At 37.4% G+C, this 23978-nt stretch overlaps 2 protein-coding genes across 7 annotated transcripts; one reads left to right on the top strand and one right to left on the bottom strand.

The window, feature by feature from the left end:
• Positions 1–7668: 7668 nt before the first annotated feature.
• Positions 7669–21145, bottom strand: LOC105561766 (phosphatidylinositol 4-phosphate 3-kinase C2 domain-containing subunit beta). Of its 6 annotated transcripts, none has more exons than XM_012012057.1 (26): positions 21063–21145; positions 20290–20531; positions 19930–20142; positions 19419–19656; positions 19251–19295; positions 18677–18947; positions 18279–18499; positions 18104–18212; positions 17871–18032; positions 17555–17784; positions 17228–17327; positions 16716–17135; positions 16427–16628; positions 16177–16350; positions 15785–16051; positions 15514–15702; positions 15200–15431; positions 14620–14766; positions 14291–14539; positions 13767–14203; positions 13478–13634; positions 12316–12551; positions 11977–12177; positions 9686–9882; positions 8891–9141; positions 7669–8780 (listed from the first exon to the last, which is right to left on the bottom strand). In XM_012012057.1, exons 2-26 carry the CDS (start codon positions 20529–20531, stop codon positions 8607–8609), a joined length of 5364 nt encoding a protein of 1787 aa, XP_011867447.1. In that variant the 5' UTR covers positions 21063–21145; the 3' UTR covers positions 7669–8606. The 6 variants fall into 6 exon arrangements, with proteins under 6 accessions (XP_011867447.1, XP_011867448.1, XP_011867445.1 ...); XM_012012058.1 differs by lacking the exon at positions 21063–21145 and adding an exon at positions 20626–20837; XM_012012055.1 differs by lacking the exon at positions 21063–21145 and adding an exon at positions 20634–20837.
• Positions 9894–11950, top strand: LOC105561765. The gene is made up of 3 exons (XM_012012054.1): positions 9894–10320; positions 10413–10563; positions 11014–11950. The coding sequence occupies exon 3, from the start codon at positions 11019–11021 to the stop codon at positions 11466–11468; it is 450 nt and encodes a 149-aa protein (XP_011867444.1). The 5' UTR covers positions 9894–10320; positions 10413–10563; positions 11014–11018; the 3' UTR covers positions 11469–11950.
• Positions 21146–23978: the final 2833 nt, after the last annotated feature.

The raw sequence follows: 23978 nt of genomic DNA, 5'->3' as shown, positions 1-23978 counted from the left end.
TTATCGCGGCTGCGATTAAGATCGATAATCATTGTTTATTGCGTTTACTTAAGTTGAAGTGGGAACGCTATGTGTTTAATAAGAGATGAGTGTGTAACAAACTACTTATACTGAATGATGCTGATAAGTCAATGACTTTCTTACTTTGCTCTTAACGCACAACGTCGATAATCTTGAGTTTTTCATTTTATAAGAAAGTCTTACGTACTTTTTAATTAACGAACTAGTTGTAATTTTAGGACGACGTAATTATCTATTCCAACGAAGCCACATACTTGAAAGTCTACTGCGTGCTATTGCGCGATGAATTTAAGTCGCTCATACACTTTTCAAATTGATTGCATATGTATATCTATATATATGTATGTGCATATCATAATTATTATATATAGTATATCTATATTCATGTAAAGAATTTTATCAAAAAATCGGCCAAATTTGATGAAATTCTTGTATGTTTGCCTTCTACTCTTTTAATCTTTCTAAAAAAATTTTTCCATTTATTCCGATGTATTGGAAATGTTAAATTTTATTTGATTGCCAAAAGATGCTTGCATGTTAACAAGATATATTTTAGACATGATTTTATATTATTCTAAAGTTATTTGCTCTGCTAGACATTAATTAATTATTTTACAATTATCTCATAAAAAAACGAAACAAAATATTATTGCGTTTGCTTATATAATTAAATGTATTAAAAATTAGTAAAAAATTTTGTATAAGTACATAATTATATAATATTTATAATTAACATGTATAAAAGATATAACATACGTTTCGCCTGTATTTTAACTTTATGATTAATCCTACGTTTAAAAAAGAGATTGCGAGCGCAAATAAGTTTTGCATTTAAATCGCGGCTGCGATTAAGATCGATAATCATTGTTTATTGCGTTTACTTAAGTTGAAGTGGAAACGCTATGTGTTTAATAAGAGTTCTATTTCGACAAATATTTTGCATTTGTCTGACTTAAAAATTTGGTCTCATTTTTATATTGCAGTGTGTTTTACGGGTAGTGAGAGATCTACCAGTGAAAATTAATATTAAATTGAAATGGAATCAAAGTAGAAATTAAAATAAAATGTACTTTGAAAGGGTTGAGAAAATCTCAATAAATGGTCTAGACCTTATTATATGCAGCCACTGGAAGTCCTATTGTAAGTCTTTTGTTATGGATGATTTTTGTTCTTTGTTGCTGACATGTATTATTCTTATAATAGGTAAGCGTAAAAAAGAGGTCAAAATTATGACTACATTCTATTGTAACTTTCATTTCAGGTTCGCCTTTTTTAGGAAAAAGCGATCCCGCATAACTCAGTCAGAGAGCAGGCTTCCTCACGTTCACAATGTGAGACCTTTAGTAGCTAGGCAAGTTAGATACGAATACCACATTTTCGAGCACTGTTCTACAATAATTATGAATTGATTAATAAAGAGATAGTTGAATGCACTTTTGGATGCAATAGCTTATCACAATTTTGGTTCTTTTAAAACTCGTTTAATTTCTTCGCAATTTCGTATTCACAATTGTGCACAGTTATATTTATCCCACAATTATTTATTAGAATGTTTCATTGCAAATAATGAATTCTATCTCGTTACGTATTTGAACGTGATAATAATGTTTATATTACGTAATGACTTTGTAAAATTGCAGTGTATACATATACTTTTTCTCCATTTTTAATTATATTTAACATTATTTGCGTAATGAAAATATTGCAATAAATCGCAAAATGCATATGAAACCTGTTTCTTGTTTCTCAAGTCTGTAATTTTAACAATACTTCTTACAAATTTTCTAAAAACATACACTCATTATACCTGACATTGTAATCGAAAGATTAATAATAGATGTATTCGCGACTCACCAAGAAATCGAGTAAACATGTATTTGTCTTCATAAGCGATTATACGGTAACTGTCATGAGTAAAATTTTCGCTGCGATAATGGAGGCTCACCACCAGTCAACGCTGTGTCAAGCATTTACCACTTTATGTTTATTTTTATTGCAGTAATTTAGGTACAGAGAGCAATATACCCAGTTTACCTGTCGAATAAAATCGCGTAATAACGAAACACACCTGACTCTGTTGTTAATAATAGAACCAGTTATATAGGAGGATTACCTAGTATTTACAGCTGTCACGCTGTTACAAACTGCACCTCCGTATTTCTTGTCCTGTGGTTTCTTTTCTGTACTAATTCTGTATAATATCAGAATACCATAGCTGTATGTTACAAACATATGAAATCTCAAAAATCTGACCTGATGGCGGGAAACGGGCGACGGATTTGAATTCGGCGCGCAAAAATACGTGAAAAAATTCTCTTGTCTTCTCGGGTCCAAGAGTTGACCGATATTTGTAAACCTGTGTAATTTTCCGCGACTTTAAGTTACATGTACTCTACTTTCTTGTCCGGAAGCGGTCAGTTTTGATCTTCAATTTACGTATTTGGAGGATCCCTACCATTCCTTTCTCTCTGGTCACCCCAACAATAGCCACAAAATGTTCTTACTGTTGGGTTAGAATCTATTGATGCCTTTGTACATCTAGGTTTTATGGAGTCCATTTTTTCTACGCAATGCCAGATCTCTGTTATATTTAAAATAATTAATATAATTTTATTTACTGTGTGTGTGTGTGTGTCTGTGTGCGCGATGTAAATGTTTTATCGAGGGGTAAACCGCTGAGTGGTGTACAGATTTGCATTACTGGACATTACTAGGCATTTTTCGAGCACTGTAAAATAAGATAAAATAAAATAAAACAAAATAAAATAAGCTAAAACAATATAAGTAAAATAAAATTTGTCACATAAGATAAGAAGTTAAAGTAATGTCCACTGTGCATTAGTAGGCATTGGTGTACATGATTTTCGTCAGCGGTTTACCCCTCGTATTCGACATATAAATATTCACGTTAACTTTCTATTTTTCTTGTATTATGATTTCAGCATCGTTGCATTTTTATTGAGATTATGTTCACGTCCTGTGCCTATGATCTGTCTTTAAAGGGGTTAGCCTAGGCTATCCTAGGTTAGTCGTAAATGTTTCAATGACTCAATCAGTTATAGTTAACCTCTCGTCCTAACAGTCACTTTTAAATCACGGATACTAAACTTTATGTCATACCAATAATATTTACAGTAAGGATAGACTGGAAGGTAAAAACGTCAATTTATTGAGCTCATGCCGTCAGTCGGACAATAAAACGCATAATTACTACACTTATCACGCGTGATACGTTCCTTTATTACAAATTGTGGGTCTAATGTACACATTTAGTAGTTTATTTTAGTTGTAAAATTTTTGTTTTATAATGTTCTCAATACGTGCTCGAAAATATCAATCACTGACCACATTAGGTTTGAAGCTTACCCTTTACAATAAACACCGACACCGAAACGTCTCGTATAATAATCTCTGTCAGCAAATGAATTTATTCACTTCTTTTGACACATCATCTGCAATAAAATTTCATAAAATTCTATAATCCCTTTTAATTAGAACAACACATAACCGTAACAGAGTGCAAAAGCCTGTAGAAAATGACAGAATTCAAATAATTCTTCAAAGGTTATCATTTTAATGCTATTAAAATGTAATCAACGAAGTCCCTGTCGTAATTAGTAATACATGCAATTTTCATAATTTGCAATCAAAAAATTTTAACCTCAGGGACTTTTCTTTATATCCTTTTACTTGTGTGACTTTTTGTCCGTGACTTTTAGCCCTGTTCCATTAATTTATAAGTTGCATCTTCTATCTATAATTTTATGACCCGTAACTTCGTGCCATTGAATATAGGAGAATAAATAATTTCCCTCTCTTACAACGCTAAACGCGCGAAAAGAAGGGAAAACTTGAACAGACGAGGATAACTCGATATACTCGTCGCGTTGTGCACAACCGGGGAGTTATAGTTACGTGAGGCTACGGACATTAATTGGCGGACATCTTCGTTGCTCCGCCGAGTCGGCTTTAATGATCAGCCCGTAAAAATGTTTCCTATTTTTATTTTTTTATGATGCCATAAACACTTCGCCGCTGAAGGCGCGCATAGTGCCTGTTGCAGCTTGTTTATACGGCGATATCTTTTCATAGCATTTGTAATTAATTCAAGTTTCGAAATATAAATAAATATATTTATAGTATAATTAAATAAATAAATGCATATATAATTAAATAAAAATCAACCAACATCTACTATGTATGTACTGTTCTGAACGAAAACTTCTTGCGAACAAATTTACTCATCAGAATTTCTTCACATATTTTGCTAGAGCAAAACAAGTCTTTCTGTAACACCTAACTATCGCAGATTTATTTGATCTCTCAAGTCACAAATGTGTATAATACGCAACGATGTTGCTGCGATTGCTTAATTGTTTTTTCTCTGCGTACGCTTTAGGGCCAGTTTTACAAACATCGATTAACTGCTAACCGAAAGTTAACTGATTCTCTGTCTCTTCTTAGATAATAAGATAGAAAAAGATAGGGAGTTGACTGAACTCTGGTTAACAGTTAACCGACGTTTGTGAAACCGGCCCATAGCGATTAAATTGTGCCCGAACGCTATTTCTATTCCTAAATCTATCTACTTTCGATTTTCACTTTTCATGTATGTGTTAACTTTTCACGGAGCTCGCGGGTTATTTTTATCGAAAGCTCTATCATCTCCAAAAGAGTCGGGATTTCTGGAGTCAGAATATTTAGTTATACTGCAGCGTGGCGGCTGTGTGGAGCGCAACCTCTCGATTACAGCACCTGCGGGAAACATGATGGCACATCGGAGCGCGCCGCAACGTCTCATAACTTTACATAAAATTAGTACCTAAAAGCCCTTCGGCCTCGAGGGCCGCGGAAAGCTCTCGCGCCGGCATTATGGCCGGTAGGAAGTTCAAATGTTTAATCGGCGAGCATAACATTAGATCCTGGAGATGCGTAATAACATTGCCAGATTTTACCGCAAATGTGATTCAAGATATACGATTAAATTGAAAAACTTGAATATTGGCCGCGTGCAAAAAAATTTCGCACACGGAGAGAATTTTCTCTTAAAATTGATCCCGAAAATCGTGTAACTGTTTCGAAGAATTTTGTGAGAGCTTTTTGAAATTTTACCATACATTTTACTAGTAAAATTTCAAACTGCTCTCATAAAGTTTCATAAAATGCCATGTTGTCCCATATGATTTTCAGGATCAATTTTAAGAGAAAATTCTCCCCGCGTAAATTTTTTGCATTTTACATTTTTTATTATATTGCGTCGCGCCGAAATAATTAGAATTTAATTATTTCATTGCATTTAGCCGTCGCATATCTGACGAAATATTGAAAAAATGGGCCTCTTTTTAAATTTAAAGCTAAAAAATTAAATGAAGGAAAAGTAACTCGTGAGAATTTTATATATAATATTTTCGTTACTGAAAGCTTACATTATACGTTGCGTTTATTTCGGGCAGCGATTCATGTCAATGTGTTTTTGACATTTAAAATCGTGTTTGCATCAAACTCTGCATACTTCGAAACTCGACGCTGTCGAAGAAGCAAAATTAACAAAATAGCGTAATTTTATACGCACGACTGAAATGTCTATGGCGTGCGCTGTGTCATATATGTCACAGTTGTCGCACGATCGCGCGTGTACGATATCTCGGTGAGCACACACGAAAGCTATTAATTGCGATTGCATAATATTTACGACGGCGTCTCAAATAGCGACTCTATCTCGTTTCGCGCGTGTGTGTTGCCGGGATACTTACCAGAAAATTACTCATTAAGCAGGGCCGCCGAGAACAAATCCGCGACGAAAAGTTTTTCTCCCCTCCCTCTTTCCCTCATTCGACAAGGATTTATCTAAAGGGTTGAGAAAGGGCTGTTGGGGAAACATTGAGGCGAAATGCCTTTGGACGGAGACATCCGGAATGCGCTTTATTTGATTGGCTTTTTCCGTGATTTATATTTAGACATTTTAGCGAGACGAGACGCAAAGACATAATTTTCAACCCGGCAGTCTAGGCGCGGGCGGGTATAAACGGTCGCGTTTTTTAAAAGAGCAACACAATACTTAATTTTTTACCAAAAGAGATACCCAAGGAAAATGAAAAGTCAAGATGATGTCAATTTGATGTCATATTGACCAAATTTATGTCATATTTTGGTCAATATGACATCAAATTGACGTCATCTTGACTTTTCATTTTTCCTTGGGTAGCTTTGAATCGGCCCGGCGTAATTAGTTTTCAAATAAATTGCAGCTTTCCGCGCGAATCGACGCCCCTCGCAATCATCGTCGCTCTTACCTTTCCGAAGCAAGGATCATTCCTGGCATGCGAAATAATTCACTTCAGAGCGCGAGTTTCCCACCGATAAGGCGACGTCGCGAGAAATGACGCATTATGTTTGCGGCAGATAATGAGTCGGACATTTCGTGAAGCGCCCACAATTAGCGGTGTCTGATGTTCTTAATGCTTCGCCGACGGAACGCGTAAAATTACGCTATATACGGGCATAAAGTGTAGGCATAGATTGATGATTATTTATAACTGCATTAATATGTAGAGGAGAGTCCCCTATTATGAGACAGGTTTCTAATATGAGATAGCGGGGATTCTGTTAAATTAACAAGCATCATCTGTTGGTTCCACCATGAATTTATTACTCTTGAAGTGAAATCTGTTTAGTGGGAAATTTATTAAGTTAGATCGTGTAATCGTCGCGAAAAAAGATTTATGATTGAATTTGAACGTTGAAAATCTATTATCTCACATTAGAAGCCTATCTCATAATAGAGGACTTTCCTCTATTAATGTGTAAAACTGTCCTTTCACAACGAACAGTTACATAAATATTATATTTTCCCACTCGATAATATAAATGTAATATAACACATGTACGTAACAGTTATATTGTTACATTGTTGAGTGGAAAATTATAATATTGATGTCACGTCACTGTTAATTTATGTTAATTGATGTTTGCGGTTTACGATAGTTTTAAAAGTTTTTAAAAGTTAATAAGTACACGCTTGAAGATATAAAAATTACAATAATCTTTTAAAAGCATTTCTATTTATGCGCGCGACTGGATTGTACCAGCCAAAGTATTAGCGCATTAAAATCTCAAACGTGGTGAATTAGAAATGGTATCTTGCCTCCATCTTTCCTCAAATATTTACTGCATTATTACTCATATAAACATATGTACGTGGTTGTATACGATGTGCAATGTGTTTGAGTCTGTAAGTTAGATCTAAATATTGTGTAGATTAGTTGGCGGTGCAGCACTTCTTTCCTGTCCAGTGAATTTCTGACTTCTGCCTTTGGTGGATCAGTAGTCATCCCTGTGAGAAATTCTGTGGCCAGGAATTGAAGTATTAGTGGCGCCTCGGCTACAAGGGAATGCTAACTAAATTTCATCGAGATTATATTTGTACGTGCGTTACCTTTCACTGATAAAGAGGACGATTAAATATGAATTATAATTATATGTATATGTATTAGAAACACATTTTTTTCGTTTGAGCGATACAATTGCAGTAGAGGCAATTATTTTTAAGATAAAATAGTAACATTTTCGGGACTTGTCAGTGATGAAACTAATCCTAAAAATATATAAATGTATAAGCAATACATGGTATAACATATATGCGACGGATAGTTTGAAAATGATTTATTACACATATTTAATAGTATAGTATTTACAAGTTTTATCAATAGTACAATGTTGTTTATTATAAATGAGGCCATTACATAAACAGACAATGTAGATTTTCCTCCTAATAATAAAATAACACCATAAAGTCCGTGAAACATGATTCTGCTGTATGTCGTGTATCAAAATTCAACTTTTATATACTATTTTTATACCTATTTTCATGTAATTAGATACATGTAATTAGATCTGTAATAGAAAACTGCAAACTCTTTTTGTTCGGATTGTAGAATTGTTTGTTACAAATAACTTCATTATATGATATAAAGTACATTCTATTTACAATTGGTGATCATTAGTCAGTAAAAAGTGATATAAATAAATAAGTGTATATAATTTTGTATAAAAGAGTAAGCTTCCAATATAAATCTAATGAATTCATGCTGAATGTCATATTTTCAGATATAATATGTCAAAGATACAATTAAAGGAGTGCGATATAAAATTCTAAACTATTGTTACAATTTTCTTTTTTTTTCGTAAATTATTTGTTATGCAGGCTTGATTTAGATGCTTTTTAGATACTTGCTGTACTATAGCCATTGTGTATACACTATCTCTTTTAGTAATTATTGTAGAAGATGACTCTCCTTCTGCGTATAATTATCTTCTTTCGAATATCACACAGTTTTTCACATTTATCAATTTCGGATCTTTACTCCGTCAAAGAAAAACGAAGCTTTGATAGATGCACGAAATCATATAAATAAAAGTTACTTTTATGTCAAAGCACGGTGATTATTGCACCTGGCTGTGCATAATAAAGAAGTTTTAATATTGTGCGCTAATAGTATGTCATCTATGTCTTAACAGCAATATCTCTCTTTATGAGCATTAAGGAGACTTCTATGCATACATATCCTCCAGTCTTTATACTTGCTTCATCGAACGTTACCTAGCGGGAACCATTCAATTGTTTCGTTCGTCAAGTCGAGACGTCCGAGCGGCAAACTTATACCACCGAGAAATTCATTCTCCTGCAAAGTATCGTGATTCCATATCGTTGCTTCGAGGGTTCTCTCTCTGATCACTTCTAAAGGCATTCTGTACTCCAACTAGTGCAAAAAATTCAAGTGAACAGTTACATGGTGGATTGTATCTTTGTACCTAGTGCTGACCCATTTTCAACGTTTATAATTTATTATAAAAACCTGTCTTCACTTACCATCTCCATGAATGATGGATGACAATTCTTCTTCACTACTTTCGTTTTCCGCTTCGTCGCCTTTGTAGGATCGGGCTTGAGGTATACTTTCACATATGTGTTTGGCTCTTGAGCATTAGCCACTTTGGGGAGTCCTCGGGCGTGACAAACCATGACAGATAAGGTGCCGCGAACATAGTGAAGAGCCAACTTGATCTGACCACTCTGGACGTTGTCTCTAACCCTCTTCTCGGCCCACCAATTGTTTCCAACTGTTATATAACAGCGACGTCATTTTACGTATTATTCCATAAATTATTTACTTTATTATACAAATTTCAAACGCTTGGACTGTTATAAAATCTCCAGATAAATTATATAATTTTTGGCTTAAAACACAATTTTATCAGGTATTAATCCTATTAATATATAGTACATATTTACTCTAATCATTGTAATATTTGTCACAATAAATATTCAGTTTCTGCACAATTTATTATTAATGCTGCAGTCGTAAGACTCGTAACTTGTTTTCGTAAGACTCATAAGAACTAACTTACGAGTAATTTGCAATTCTATGCGTACCGTGTACGTGTGCTTAGCATAGAATTGCAGTTTACTGATAAGTTAGTTCTTATGAGTCTTACGAAAACAAGTTACGAGTCTTACGATTTTGCTTCGAATTGCGGCATATATTTATTACAATTTATACAAACGTATAAATATTGCTGCATTTAAGAAGATATATTTCGAACTGCTTAATAAATGGCGCTTACAAATAATGATGATAATATATTTAGAGAATTCAAAGAATACCTTTGACTTTGCGTAAACGAATGTCGGGATTCTTTTGGTCTCGTAATAGCGGATGGAAGAAAGTGTACACCAGATCACTTTGGGATATTTCCGGTGCCATTTTAAACAAACTTACAAGAAACTTTTCTATATCCGCCCGCCGTTTATCGGCTACTTGCTTAATATTAGAACGTCCGACACTAATTCCACTTGGTAAACTGTAAAACAAATTGAGAGGATCAAGCTTATTCTCGCAGCACGAGCGAATACGATGTCCCTGTATTCGTAAACATTCCTATATTCGCGCCTCACTCGGTAGATTAACACAGATATCGTTAGACGTTATCGTTTTGTAAATAAACAGTAGAGGCCAAACGGCTACATTAAATAGTAGTCACTTTGTGAGATCTCTTTGTAGCATGAGGAAGAATGAGTTGAAACTCAAGTGGTTGAATCTGAATCAAGTGTCTTAATTAATTTCAAGTGTTTCAATATACGAAAAGAGTGTATCAATTAACTTCGGATTCGTCGTATTAAGTCCTTGCATCTCTTCAACGTTTAACGAATTGTACCAGGTTCGTCATTGCATGACTAAGTCTGTTAAATATGAGATATGTCTGACTATATCAGATGATCTGAAGATAACATATCAAAAGGTATGACATTGTGTGCCAAGAGGTTTTGCATTTAAGATATTCTTTCGTCACACTTCGTATGACATATTGTCTTCGTTCTGCGTCGTTTTTAGGATCGCAAAAAGTAGTTTGGTTTGTGACAACGAAGCACGCAGTTTTCCGTTCAAAACTGTGATTAACTCAGCTGAACTCAGATCAACCACGATATTTTTTCTTGTGAAACAAGTACGAGCGAGAGGACAGTTGTACTGACAGTTCTATATTGTAAGTACATAGATTATTTTTGGGAGTAGCAAGAAAACATTTGTCACTTTATATCAGGAAAATTAATATTATAAGAAAATAAAATAGAATATATAACGTAAATTTTTAGGAGATAAATTACGTTCAATAAATATACTTGACTCAGAGTTCTGTAAATATTACAAAAACATTAACATTAACATAAATATTTGATAGTTCTTTGATATTTCTTTAACATATAATTATCAAGTTGCGATTCCTCTCTTTTAAGAATTAGGTATATTTGTTAACCGTAATTTATATCCTAAACATTTTTGTAATATTTACAGAAAGTAAAAATTGTGAAATATTTTAATTAGTTATTCAGTAAGAATATGGAAATATTATCTCTAAATAATGTAATTAAGACTTACAAATCTTCAACACAAATTAACTGATTTCCAAAGAGACATTTTAAACACAAAATTTTAGAAAAAATGGGCCTAAAATGGTTTCGGGCACGTCTATCGATCGAGAAAGCAGCGGCCAAAGTTCCCGAAATGGCGGGCCTATATCGGAGAATTTCTTTCTCCGAGTCGTCAATTCAGAGAACTGCAGAAGTCTCAGTTTCGCCTGTTTCATTCGCAAGTTATTCAACGGCAAGTGACGATAACGAAACAGTACCATATGACCGTTCGAAAGAAGAGCTTACAAGTCAGTCATCATTGTCAATTAATGATTCGGAGGAAATTACGATAAAAAACAATGATAAGAAACTAAAGATAAATAATCATGCAGTTGAAAATGCGGAGCCTTCTACTTCTAACAAAGATCTAAATATAAAAGAGCCATCGACTTGCAACAACGAATCAAATAAGATAACTAAAAATCAGAATGATGTGTTAGATACAAGTCCTATCTGTGCAGATAACGAGTTAGTGATTTAATAAGAAAAGAATGTTAATACACGTATATAAAGATATTTTGCATGGAAGATGGATATTTTTGTCTCGATTTGGATATCTCTATTCACCATCTTCTTTCTTTCTATATGTTTACTTAATTCGCATTTATTATTATTTCTATATTATATTCGAAATGAAGATGTCACTAATCAAATTGAAAAATAATTAATAGAAAAATTTGCTACTAAATTAATTCACAGTATATCTTTAAGTATAGATATGTATTCTAATTATTATAAATCGAATATAATTTAACTATGTATGAGTTAAATATGCAATGTGTTAATGTTATACGTTTATACGTAAACGTAATGTTTATTTAAAGTATTTTAGTATATGAGGAAATGTTAATCACAGCTCGTACGTTAAAATAAATATAAGATTGCGATAATTTTATAATATTATACTGTATTAAGCATTACAAGATAAAGATGAGAATAAAACTGGGAATGTAGAAAGCAGGATGTGCGACTGATATACGTATATTTACCTGGTCACTTTAGCAAGTGGAAAATGTATGCACAATTTCTGATAGAATTCGCAAAACTCTTTATACGATCGAAATAGATATGTCGGGTCCGGTTGGCCCTTCCGTTGTATCCGTAAAATGTACATGTAATATTTCTCCGGATCGTAACGCTTTTGATATCCGTGAACCTGGACGCTTGTTAACTCACCTTCCTGCTGCATTCTAGAATAATTACGAATATATTAGTATGTGTATTAGTGGAAAGGTCAGGAAAAGTCTTTTATGTTTTCCTGATCTTTTGCGGCTGATACGGTCAGCTTTATGCTTGCCCATAACATTTAACGACGGTGAAAAACTTACGTGTACGTGCGTGGAATAAAGGATAATAGCTCCCCTTCAGTGTGCTCTCCAGAGAATCTCATCTGCGCCAGATTATGCAGGAAGAAGTTGAATTGCGTGAACCAGCTTTTCAATGAGCTTTCTATCATGCGAGCGAAGGTCGCCGCTGCTTCGGGATTCGTTTGTCCGGGGAGCAAAGCTTTCTGCACGTAACTAACCGCGTCCACGGTCACCCCCGGGATACCGGACGAAGTCATCTGCGAAGCCGTGTACACATTCATTCTTGCCTTGTTCAAATGATCCTTTATCTCGATATCGTGCAGCTTTCGCGCTATGATACTTTGCTTGTGCAGATCACTGAGAAGATTCTTTCGCGATATTAAATTATCCATCACGATTTACTCGTTGGATATTAAAAGAATGAATCTATTTTTTTGTACACCGTGCAATCTTTATGTAATGCTGTCGGATCTTATAATAATTCCTCAACTTTTTTCTTCACTCTCAACGGTACTTTACTGTTAACATGATTGACTCAGACTGCTGCAGCGTACGATACTATGGGAGTGCGGGCGATAAATACTAATTAACTACATCGCATATAGTTTCATGAGATAGCGGTCCAGTTTCTGATAAAGCACACGGATATGTTCTTCCGTTGTGGTTTTATTGTTTTCATAGCGGTGTGGTAGACCACATAACTGATAGTGACCATACAACTGATAAATTCCTTACTCCAAATATATTCTAATTGCTTGCAAAATTAGCATAAAACGCATTTGCATTTGTAATAATAATTAATTCAAAACATATCATCTAATCATATTGAAAATATATGTATTATTCCAACATGATTTATTCAATAGCACTTAAATTTGTACTGCTTAAAGTTCATTCACCTTAAGTGTAAAATTTAAAAAAGTCACGTTAATGAAATTGAAAAACTGTGGTATAAAGCTATTTGCGTAAAAAATGTATTAGACACTAAAAGAAAGCAATGTTATGATTCATTATGACACATATTTTGCACGAAGATTACAGAGAAAGATGTAGGTGATTTTTGGGAAAGATTAAGTTCGATTGTCAAAACGCACTAAATATATGTTCTTGTGTTTTCTATGTTACTTGTGTGACATAGTAATCAATTATTCTCCTCAAAGAATAAAAATATTTTAAAACATACCAATCCAAAAAGATGAAGAATAAGATTTCCATGTTTCCGCACTATATTAAAAGCTTGGCAACACAAGTCCACAAAATGATGAAATTTCGCCGAAGGTTTATCACCACCGTTTATAACGTATGCCATATCAGACGTCAGCACAAATGGCGTCCTATCTCTGATTAAAAATATAACATAAGAGATAGAAAGAAAGAGAGAAATCTCATCCTTTTTATTTAAAATAAGGATACAGTACAGCAGTGTAAATTCAGAAATAAATTAAATGCAATATATTGCGGCATGTACTCACCTTTTGAAGTTTCCAAACATTTGTGCGTCACCGAGAAACTTTCCAAAGTCAATGTGAAACAAGTGACCAGACGTCTTCAGCATGATATTATCATTATGCCTATCACAAATTCCTAAAATATAAGTGGCAACGCTATAGCCTGCGCAAGAGGCAGTGAAGTTTTCCACCGCCCGCTCGTATTCCAGTTCCGAAGGGTTGTGTTTCGCCAGCCATTCCGCGATCGGTCGATCTTTAAACGACCCAGTTAGCCCAAACTCGACTTGGATCTTCCGTAACGTTTCGGCATCTGTCACCATTTCTATCATTCCGCGTTTGTGGCCGGTGGGCACACAAGCGAAGGTGACCATTTTCAGATCGAGGCCTTCCTTCAACCATAATTTGTCCATTATGCGTACCATCTGGAGTGTCAACATATCCTGCTGCAAATCGTCGCCAACCTGAAATTGAAAAGTACGATATGTGTTAATGTCGAAGAAAGTAATGTCCTGCACAACATTTTTACGGATTATTCATCGAAAACGTACCTTGAAGATTGCCGGACTTATAACATTGTCACAGCTGATAAAGTTAATTTTCAACGGAAGAGTAAACGACGGGAAATAGGCACATGTCTGTACGTTGATACCGAACACTAGTTTACTGGGAGACAGTGGTAAGCACGTGCCATCGTCTTCCATTAACTGGCAGTGTATATTTTGTAAACCAGTTTTAAGCGTATCCATTCGTAACGATTCCTTTGTAACTTTGATATTTTCAGCCACTTCGTGCAGATTCTGTACGGATTATGGCTTAAGATATATTTGAAATAGACGAGACTATTTGAAACAAGCAAGATACAAAACTTAAGAAGCACCTTAACCAGCAATTGTTGGGTGAGGAAACTCTTCCTCAGCGCGTCTCCGATAATAGCCAATAACGCTCGCAACATTAGCTGCAATCTTCGTTGATAACGAGCACAACTGATAGCTTTGTCATCTTCCGCGGCAATTTCAGCAGAATTCTAAAAAAAAAACATACTTTATTTAATATAGAAAAGTTTACATTACTAGAGGAAAGTCCCCTGTTAAGAGATAGGTTTCTATTATGAGATAGCGGACTGCTAAATTCTGCTAATTAATAGGCATCATCTGTTGGTTCCATTATGAATTTACTGCTCTTGGAGTGAATCCGTTTAGTGGAAAATTGATTGTTAAATCGTGTAATCGTTGCAAAAATAGATTTGTAATTGAATTTGGATGTTGAAAACCTACTATCTTATATTAGAATCCTATTTCAGAATAGAGGCCTTTCCTCTATTAATATACATTGCATGAAGCAATTCTTTACTGCGTTAATTATATAGTTAACGTGATCTTTCATCAGCAATCTGTACTGTAAGCATTGAATGCGAATGCGTAAGCATTTAATAACGTCACCAATGCTGATCACCCAACCTGTACCTGGGGACTTTGTCCCGGTAGTGCTTGATTTAGTAACCAGTAGACATAATGAGCCACTCTCGGTGAAAGTAAGGCACGTTCTAATAAGAATCGAGTTAGAGGCGATGCTTCGTACGTCTCGTGTTTCATCGCTTGAAGTAGCTGCGGCAGATAATCGACCAGTTCGTCATTACTTAACTCGCGAATCCAGTCAACTGCCATCTCTCGAACTTTCATATCTGGAAAGCTGCGAGAAACAGAAAAGGCAACGTTCTACGATAAGATTCTTCAGGAACCGTAATAGAGAAATGATCAACAGAAATACACACCATGGTAAAAGTAATTGTAACGCTTGTACTGGCGGTAATGGACTCCAAATTCTGAGCGACGCGTGTAAATCTGGTAGACACGCCCAATCCCAACTGTGTGCCGCTAGCAATACTTTTGGTAAAGCTTCAGGCCTGTTGTGCAAATAATGCCTCTTCTCCCATAGAATTTCCCTTTCATCTATAGGCGGTCTGGAAATAGGAATTGATCATTGCAAAATGTCATTTGAAAAGTTTAAATCTTGCCATGGTTTTAATCACATTATTAACGTACCTCGAGAATGTATCTTGCTGTGTAATGTCTATCAATAGTTCTTGTGTATTTTGATCTAACGAATTGAAGTCTAACGAGTCCACGTCGTAATCTCGCAATTCCGAGGAATTGGGGAATAACACCTTTCCCCCATAATCAGGCAATTCTACTCCTATTATGGGATAAGTGTCGCCACGTGGATGAATTCCAAGCGCTGGCGCCGGACCTAATCGTTTGTCTGCAATGGCTGGCCAGAGGGACAGAAAAAAACTGCCTTGGCTCATGACGCTAGAATTAAAATGAAGGTAGATCATAAACACGAGACGGTGACGCAACGAAAACACGTGGTAATAAAAGGATAAAAAGCCGAATGAGAGGAACAATTTATGAAATGTAACAGGCACGTTAATTACCCGTCATAATCGAAGAATTGTATAGCACCCCATCCCAACTCTTCTTTCTGCATTGCGTTTTCCGAGGACGAATTGGACTCGTGCTCCGCAGGCTGTAGCGTGCGTCCGTAAAGAACTAACACAAGTCGAGCTTCCCGTGGTACTTGACACACACTTATTCCGCGAAATTCCAACCTAGTACAAAGTATAATCTTTGTTAAATGTCCAACTGGCAGTCTAGAGCCATGCAAGTGCGCGTTTTCGTACTCACCACGAATTAAATAAAATCCTTGGGTGAAAATTTGTGCTAACCGTCATTGGTTCCGATAAAACTGGATTTCCCACAGGTCTGGTACCGTGAAAGATTTGAGCTGCCACTATATAATCGTCATGTTTCCACGTGGCCGGTAGCCTATGCAGAGCTCCAACGCGCACCAGAATAGTGTCGATTACTTCCGTCGCAATCAGTGTATCTGTTAAGAAAAAACGTATTATGATTATATGATAATTTTATCTTATACAAAGTATATTATTGTATATAATTGGATTGGCCTTCTCACTTGTCGAAAATTCTCCTTTGTTATTTAATTGAAAGTCGACCTTAAATGCATGGCAGTACGTCTCGATGAGTTCCTGAATAGCATCGCGAAGTTTATGACAATGAGAGGCGATCACATCAGGGAACTTCTTCCTTAAAGTGACCACAGCATAATCGCCATCTTCGTGTATAATCTCGGGCTTTTTACACTCTATATTAGCTGTGTGAGCTTGCGGCAGAAATTGGCAGCAAGCATTCACGAAATTGTCGACAGCTTCCGTGATCTCGAACGTCTCGATGTTTCCCATGAAGGCACACACCGCTTTAACTGCTTGTACCACGTAGTGCGGTTGAAGCTGAGGTAATAAGGTAGAACCTTGATTTGTGGTTGCCAGTTGTAACGCTGCAGTTTCCACGCGTCCCATTTCCCTCTCTATTGTCTCTATAATTGATAACACAATATTAAAACAATGTTATATAAATATTTTATGGACGAACAATTTCTCTTCACATATATGTATTTGTATAATATACCTAATAAAATAAGTAACGTATTATATGAAATAGGCTGCGACGGTTCGCTTGGTAGAATATCTTCTAATTTTAGAGACTGGTCACAATTATCATCTTGTAGCTGGAAAAGAAAGAGCAGGATCATGATTTAAACAGTCTGCTTGCTACACATTGCAATAATGTTTAGGCCCGGTTTCACCAAACGTCGTTTAACTTTAATCTTAGTTTTATTCACGTTTGTCTCTTTCCAAAGTAACAGTTAGAAAAAGACAAAGAACGAATTAAGCTAAGTTTCAAGTTAAACAACGTTGGTGAAACCGGTTCTTATATAATATGTATGATACTGACCGTTCGAGCAATGGATTGTTTAATTTGTGCCCTGGTCATTATAGCTAACTCGATATCCTTTTCTAATTTAATGCATAGATGTATGTACTCGTATTGTGCTAACGTTGTGTTAGGTGCAAGGTATTCAGCTAATCCCCACACTCTTAAACAGTATTTTTCTATATTTACTGTATCTTCATCATCCAAGGAACAGGCGACGTTCAAGATAACATGCTCGACACTGCAGTTCACTGAAACACAACGTTTGAAACGATTTGCTTTGAATGTAAAAGAAAGCAATTTTTCTTAAAAAAAAAAAATTTTCTTTTTAACTTACCATTACAAGTGAAAGTAATAGATGGTACGGGATCTTTGTCGTTATTGGGTAATAGTGGATGAACTACTAATTTTATACTTGTACCATCTGGATACAGATTCTCCATTATTGGGCTAATAACGTATCCAATATTTGTACTAGGATTGTTAAACGGAAATTCGCCTAAAATTGAACAGAGTTGTGAGCGACAGAGTGTACCGGCATACCATAATAAAACAAAATTCTCTACTAACTTCGTATAGACTTTATCATATTGTGAAACGCCTTCAGGTCACAATCGTGCAGAGATGTTCTAGTTTTTATGACTGTTATATTTTCATTTAATCGTGTTTGACGCTTCTGCTAAAAATAATATTCAAGTATAATAATTATTTTATGGAAAGTTGGGCAAATTTCCTCGGAACTTACTCGACGGTCTAGAGAAGTTCTTCGTCGCTCTATGGTATTCCATGCAGCCGAATTTCGAGGGGGCAGTGGAGGTGGTGCAGCTGGCGATACAGCTGGCGATTTTGCAGATTTTTCCACAGCAGCATAAACTGGATCCGAATTGACGCTTTCATTTGTGCTATACATATAATCAAACGGATCGAATGGATCATATACACTGCCACTAACTTGTGATTGCGAGTCTGCAAAAATTATTCAATAATATCAGAATAATAGAACATACTTGCACTTTCAGCCATAGTTTGACATGTAAATTTGGCATTCTTTTATGCTACAATTGTACTGTAATTATTGTATTGGGTGTACAACTTTGTATTATATTAAGAATTTAGAAAGGACAGCAAGAGTGTGACGTTTACCATCTTTATGCTCTTGCAGGGAAGTATGTCCATCGTCAGTCTTAATAAGTAACGGATCGAACGCTTCCAATACGCTAACTCGTACATTTGTTTTGTCCTCTGTTCTGTCATCTGTTCTATCCTCTGACTCGAAACTATTCAAATCTATAAGATTGCTATTTGGTTTTTTCTCTATCACTTTTAATACATTCAACTGTTCATCATCCTTACAAAACGGAGCACATATGGCAGGTGTGACAGTTGGTCTATAATTCGTAGGCAATGGAGGAATCTAAAAAAAAAAGTATATAAGTATGTACATATTTAAGATAATATTGTCAGACTGTTTCATTATTAATTAATGAATGAAAATGTCTTGCTTAAAAAAGTGGCAAAACTAACAATATTTGTATTTCAAATATTTTTGCATCTGAAAAGACTTTGCATTATATACAGCTATATTTTTAATATTAAAAATTACTTAAAATACAACTTATTAATAATACTATAATAAATACTAATAATACTGTAATAATACTATGCTAAAGAAGAAGAAAAAAAATGAGCATCTACCATATCTCGGGATATGATATACCTGCGTGAAGAAAAAATGCTTAAAGATAATAGATTTCCATGCAGGCTGCAAAGAAGAGTGTTTTAACGAACTCTGCATTAATTTCCTCCACAAACAAATTGAAAAAAAGAAAAAGATTTTATGAGAGAATATTCATTTCAAGGCAAGAGGGATAGAAGTCTTTATTACCTGTGGTGCAATATCAGGTACATCATTGCTAACGCTACTAGCTCTCGACATGATGGGGCTAATTCCCGGTGTTCCTGGCGTACATGGTGCTGTGGAAGATCGCGGGCTTGGGGAAAGAGAATGATACCTGAAGTCCCTAGAGTGATACCCGCCGACTGAGCTATTGCTTCGAGACACTCTTGATTGTTTCTTCAATAATGACGGATGGGTATCCCATTTAGGTTCTACCGATGCTTTTCTGTCAATAAAAATGAAAATTTTAATAAATCCCAATCTCTCATGTAAAAATAAACTTACGAACGCGTTTCAATGAAACCAGTAAGATTCATCAGACAGACACTGCGACGGTTGCTTGAATTGGTGCTGTACACGCTTCATGATTTATTTCAAGATCGAAATAGAAATAATGCATTGGAGTAGAAGAGAATTGCGAAAACATGTTTGCACAAGTTTTTTGAATAATTGTCCTGTCGCTTGCAATTAAATGTACTTATTCAAAAAATATATTTACGGCAGTGGCGGAGGTGGAGCCGAACAATATTCCGCCAGATTATCCTGCTTTACTGGGCTCGTGAAGTTGATCAGGTCCCTAGAGGAATCTTGATTTGACGCAGTAGTCGTCGAATTTCTTCTACACGGTATTGGCGGCGGCGGTGCCAATATTACGGTACTCTTTTGATTTGTGTTAATGGATCCTGGTCTTGGCCGACTTCTGCATTGAGACCTACAAGCGTAGCACAGTGAATCATCTAGTTATCGTCACACGGTGAAGAATTGCATTTCGAGGATAAAAATTGTCAAACTACATGATTAATGTAGCCAAGTTAGAAGCATTGGGAGCTACAAGCGTCGAGCGCTGAGGAATACACACCTCTCTCCCTGCGAGCTGTCCACCTCCGACGCGCTGTTCGCATTGCACACATTGTTTTGCGCGACACACGCCTGTTGCACGTTACTTAGCTCCAGCCGCAGTTTCTCCAACCTGTACTTCTCCAGCGCCAGGCTTTCCAGACTGAGGGCCTTGGCCTGCTCCAGGTCCTCCTGATACTTTTTCTCATGATCGATCACCGCCGTGTTTTGATCGCAGGTGGTGTCTCTACTGTAGCGTGACATCTGGAATCAGATTTCGACCATTACGCTCGTTTCAACGCGCGGAGTAGAAGAAATCGGGAGCGGCGACGGTGTTGCGTGTCCCGGTAGGTCGTACGTTCTAACCCATATCGAGTCGCGGGACATCGACGGGACAACGGGAGCGGAGGCCTCCGGCTACGACGAGTGAATCGCTGTCGGCGAGTCCACGAGGACGGGAGTTACCTATCGGCCGTGGTGCATCTCGGACGCGTCTCGCGTCACCCTGACAAAACGTCGCTGCCGCGTCGCGTCGGACGGGTCTCTCTCTCTCTCTCTCGGGTCGTCGCGGACGACGCGTAGCGACGCGTGCGCTACTGGCTGCCAGCGCGGGTGACGAAACGCCGCGCATGTATCGTATCGACGGACAACGCGACCGGGGGAGACAGGGACTAATGACAAGCAAGAGAGGAGAGATCCGGAGCGGTGCTCCGGTGTGGCGGGCGCGTTTAAAGGGCCGTCGGTCCGTGGGGCCACGAGGCGAACTCTTTTGACAGGCGATCCGCGCACGCTCACCGTGGCATTATTCCCCGAACAGATGCTCGTCGTCCCTCGGCTCGGCTGACAGGTGCTCGCGAAACACCGCGCCTGCTCTCTCTCGCTCGCTCACTCACTCTCTCTCGGTCCTCCGCCTCCGTCTCGCTTCCTCGCTCCGCCGACGCGTGACGCGCGCGCGTTCGGGAAAGTAACGCCCTCGGCCGGCGCTTCGTTCCCGGTCCGGCTAGGCGCGATTTTCGTCGCGCCCGGGATCTCGCTCCTCTTCCCGCGAGCTCCCGAGCCGCTCGCCGAAACCTCTCGAGACTCTCGAGCGTCCGGCGTCACGGCAGCGGACGCACTGACTCGCGACACTCGGACTGGAGTACTGTTACGACCATGAACGTAGGAAATATCTGGACGGAGCGTAAAGTACTCTTGTGGGCGCGGGGAGTTGGCTCTGAAGGGTGAGGGGAACCTATCGTAGCGACCATCTTGGTGCCGGATATTCAGTGTCTATTGCCAGATCACGAGGCATTATACCGATTATACGGCGTGAACTGAGGCCGTTGCAGTAATTGCTATTTTCTGATTCCAGGTATTAATTCTCGATAAATATTAAAGTTGTGATTATTTGATATGTATACATGAATGTTTATTCAATATGCATTTACGAACGTTTATGCTATTATATGTATATAACAAATTTGGTTATCCGCATTATTCCGAATTAATGCACATTAACGGTTGCGACATGAAAAATACATGAAAGCGATGGCAAAAAAATTTATATTTAACACCATATAATAAAATAATATTTTATACTTTTACATTTTAATATAAAATTCCAAGAATTGGAAATCCGAGAATTTTAAACTGCAAATAGCGAGAATTGAGAATCTCGGAAACTGACAAAGTATCGGGAGAACATGATCAGCAAAGAGGTCACACTATCTAAAATTCCAAGAATTTTAAACTTCAAATAGCGAAAAGAATTTTTGAAAAATTCTTGGAATTTTAGATAGTGCGACTTCTTTGCTGATCATGTTCACCCGATGCTTTGTCAGTTTTCGAGATTCTCAATTCTCGCTATTTTAAGTTTGAAACTCTCGGATTTCCAATTCTTGGAATTTTAGATAGTGTGATCTCTTTGCTGATCATGTCTTCCTGATACTTTGCCAGTTTCCGAGATTCTCAATTTTCACTATTTGAAGTTTGAAACTCTCGGATTTCCAATTCTTGGAATTTTGGAAAAATTCTTGGAATTTTAGATAGTGTGACCTCTTTGCTGATCATGTTCTCCTGATACTTTGTCAGTTTCCGAGATTCTCAATTTTCGCTATTTATAGAAGTTTGAAATTCTTGGAATTTTCGAAAAATTCTTGCGCGTGCGAGGGTGTGGGTGGGTGTGCGTAATTGTGGATCGGCGTGTGGTGATTGTGGGTATTCGCTGTTCGGTAATATCGATGGGTCTTATGTCTACAGCTCATTTGCTACTATTAACAATGCCTTAGAAGCTACGGGTTCGCGCAGGTGTCACGGTCGTGATGATGGTGTCGGCGCGACCGCGGTCGCGGGGTCGGCGAGGTCGCGGAATCGGTGTGGTCAGGTCTGAATCACTCGGAAGCACCCGAGTGAGAAATCTGCACACTGGGAGCGCCTGGTTGAAGGCGGGAGACGTCCGGGAGCACCTGGACGGTAGGTATAGGGAACGGTCAGGTGGGCCAGCCGGGAGCACGGACGAGGAAGTGGCTTCGTCGATCGTGCGCTGATCGCCGCAAGCGGCCACGTCGCGTCGCGTCGCGTTGGCGAGCCTTATCCGATTCAATTTATGGAGCGCGTAGGCTCGCGACCAGTTGCGAGTTCCGTTTACCGTATCCGCGTCGCGAACCGCACACTGTATATGTAACTGACAATGAGCCGCGTTATGTGCCTCCTTCTCGTATATGGAAGCGCGTAGCTGCGAGCTCACGCAATTTCGTTTGCTTATACCGGGTGATTCACAAAGTCGGCGTTCGTTCGCGCGCGCGCGAACCGTTATCGTCGAAAGAATGACACGGATAAGGAGAGAAAGAGGATTCGCGTCGATAGAATACATTCGCCGGTACTTTATTACGATAAACTCCGCGTTTACATAAATATATTTTACAAAGGCGAAGATGAAGTATAATACGCTGCCCCACGTGGAAACGAGTCAATTCTAGAATTTTATGTGGCGAAATGAATCTTCGGTGTACAACAAAAACTGTATAAGTATAGCGACAGGCAGAATTGTTGCGACACTTTTTTTTTTAAGGAATTTAGGAACGCGCATTTCTTCTCCGAGGAATATTTCACTCGATGGCCATTCCGAAATCATTTTGAGCGGTTCCGATCTGTTTCTCGAGTTCCTAAACTCATTTAAAAAAAAGTGTCGCAAGCATTCTGTCCATCACTGTGCATAGAAATGGAAATCGCTGACAGCAGTGACTTAGCGTTTCTTATAGCAGAGATACATGTCGCTTTTATACATTGATATCTTAAGACCGAGTCATTCCTGCAGAGTTTTTTCTTTTCTGCTTGATAATGAATAAAAATTTAACTATTTGAACGAGTAAACTTAACTCGATTTGCCCTCATCTTATACACTTTTCATCTTTCAGTTAAATTTTGTGTCCTCCGCTTATATTACTGTAGCGCAATAAACAACTTTATTCTCCTTTCTCTTTTAAGCGTCTAAAAATATCCCGCTACTTATGGGGAATGACGCGAGCCACTCGGAACCCAAACTGATTACAACTCCATGAATTAAAGGGTGCGTTTGGAGCTCACTATCAGCGCTATTTAGCGCTAAAAGCGTCACTCTATCTTTGCTGCTGTTATGCGTCGAAGACAGACGATATTTTCGGCGCTAAAGCCTGATCTACAATGTGCTCCTTGCGTCTAGAAACATTCTAAAATAAAACATTTTACAGATTT

This window comes from Vollenhovia emeryi, unplaced genomic scaffold (genome assembly GCF_000949405.1).
Source record: "Vollenhovia emeryi isolate VEMERY1.0 unplaced genomic scaffold, V.emery_V1.0 DF939201.1, whole genome shotgun sequence".
Classification (NCBI taxonomy): Eukaryota; Metazoa; Arthropoda; class Insecta; order Hymenoptera; family Formicidae; genus Vollenhovia; species Vollenhovia emeryi.
The sequence above is the reverse complement of the archived record's forward strand: the minus strand, read 5'-3'. Positions and strand labels throughout refer to the sequence as shown.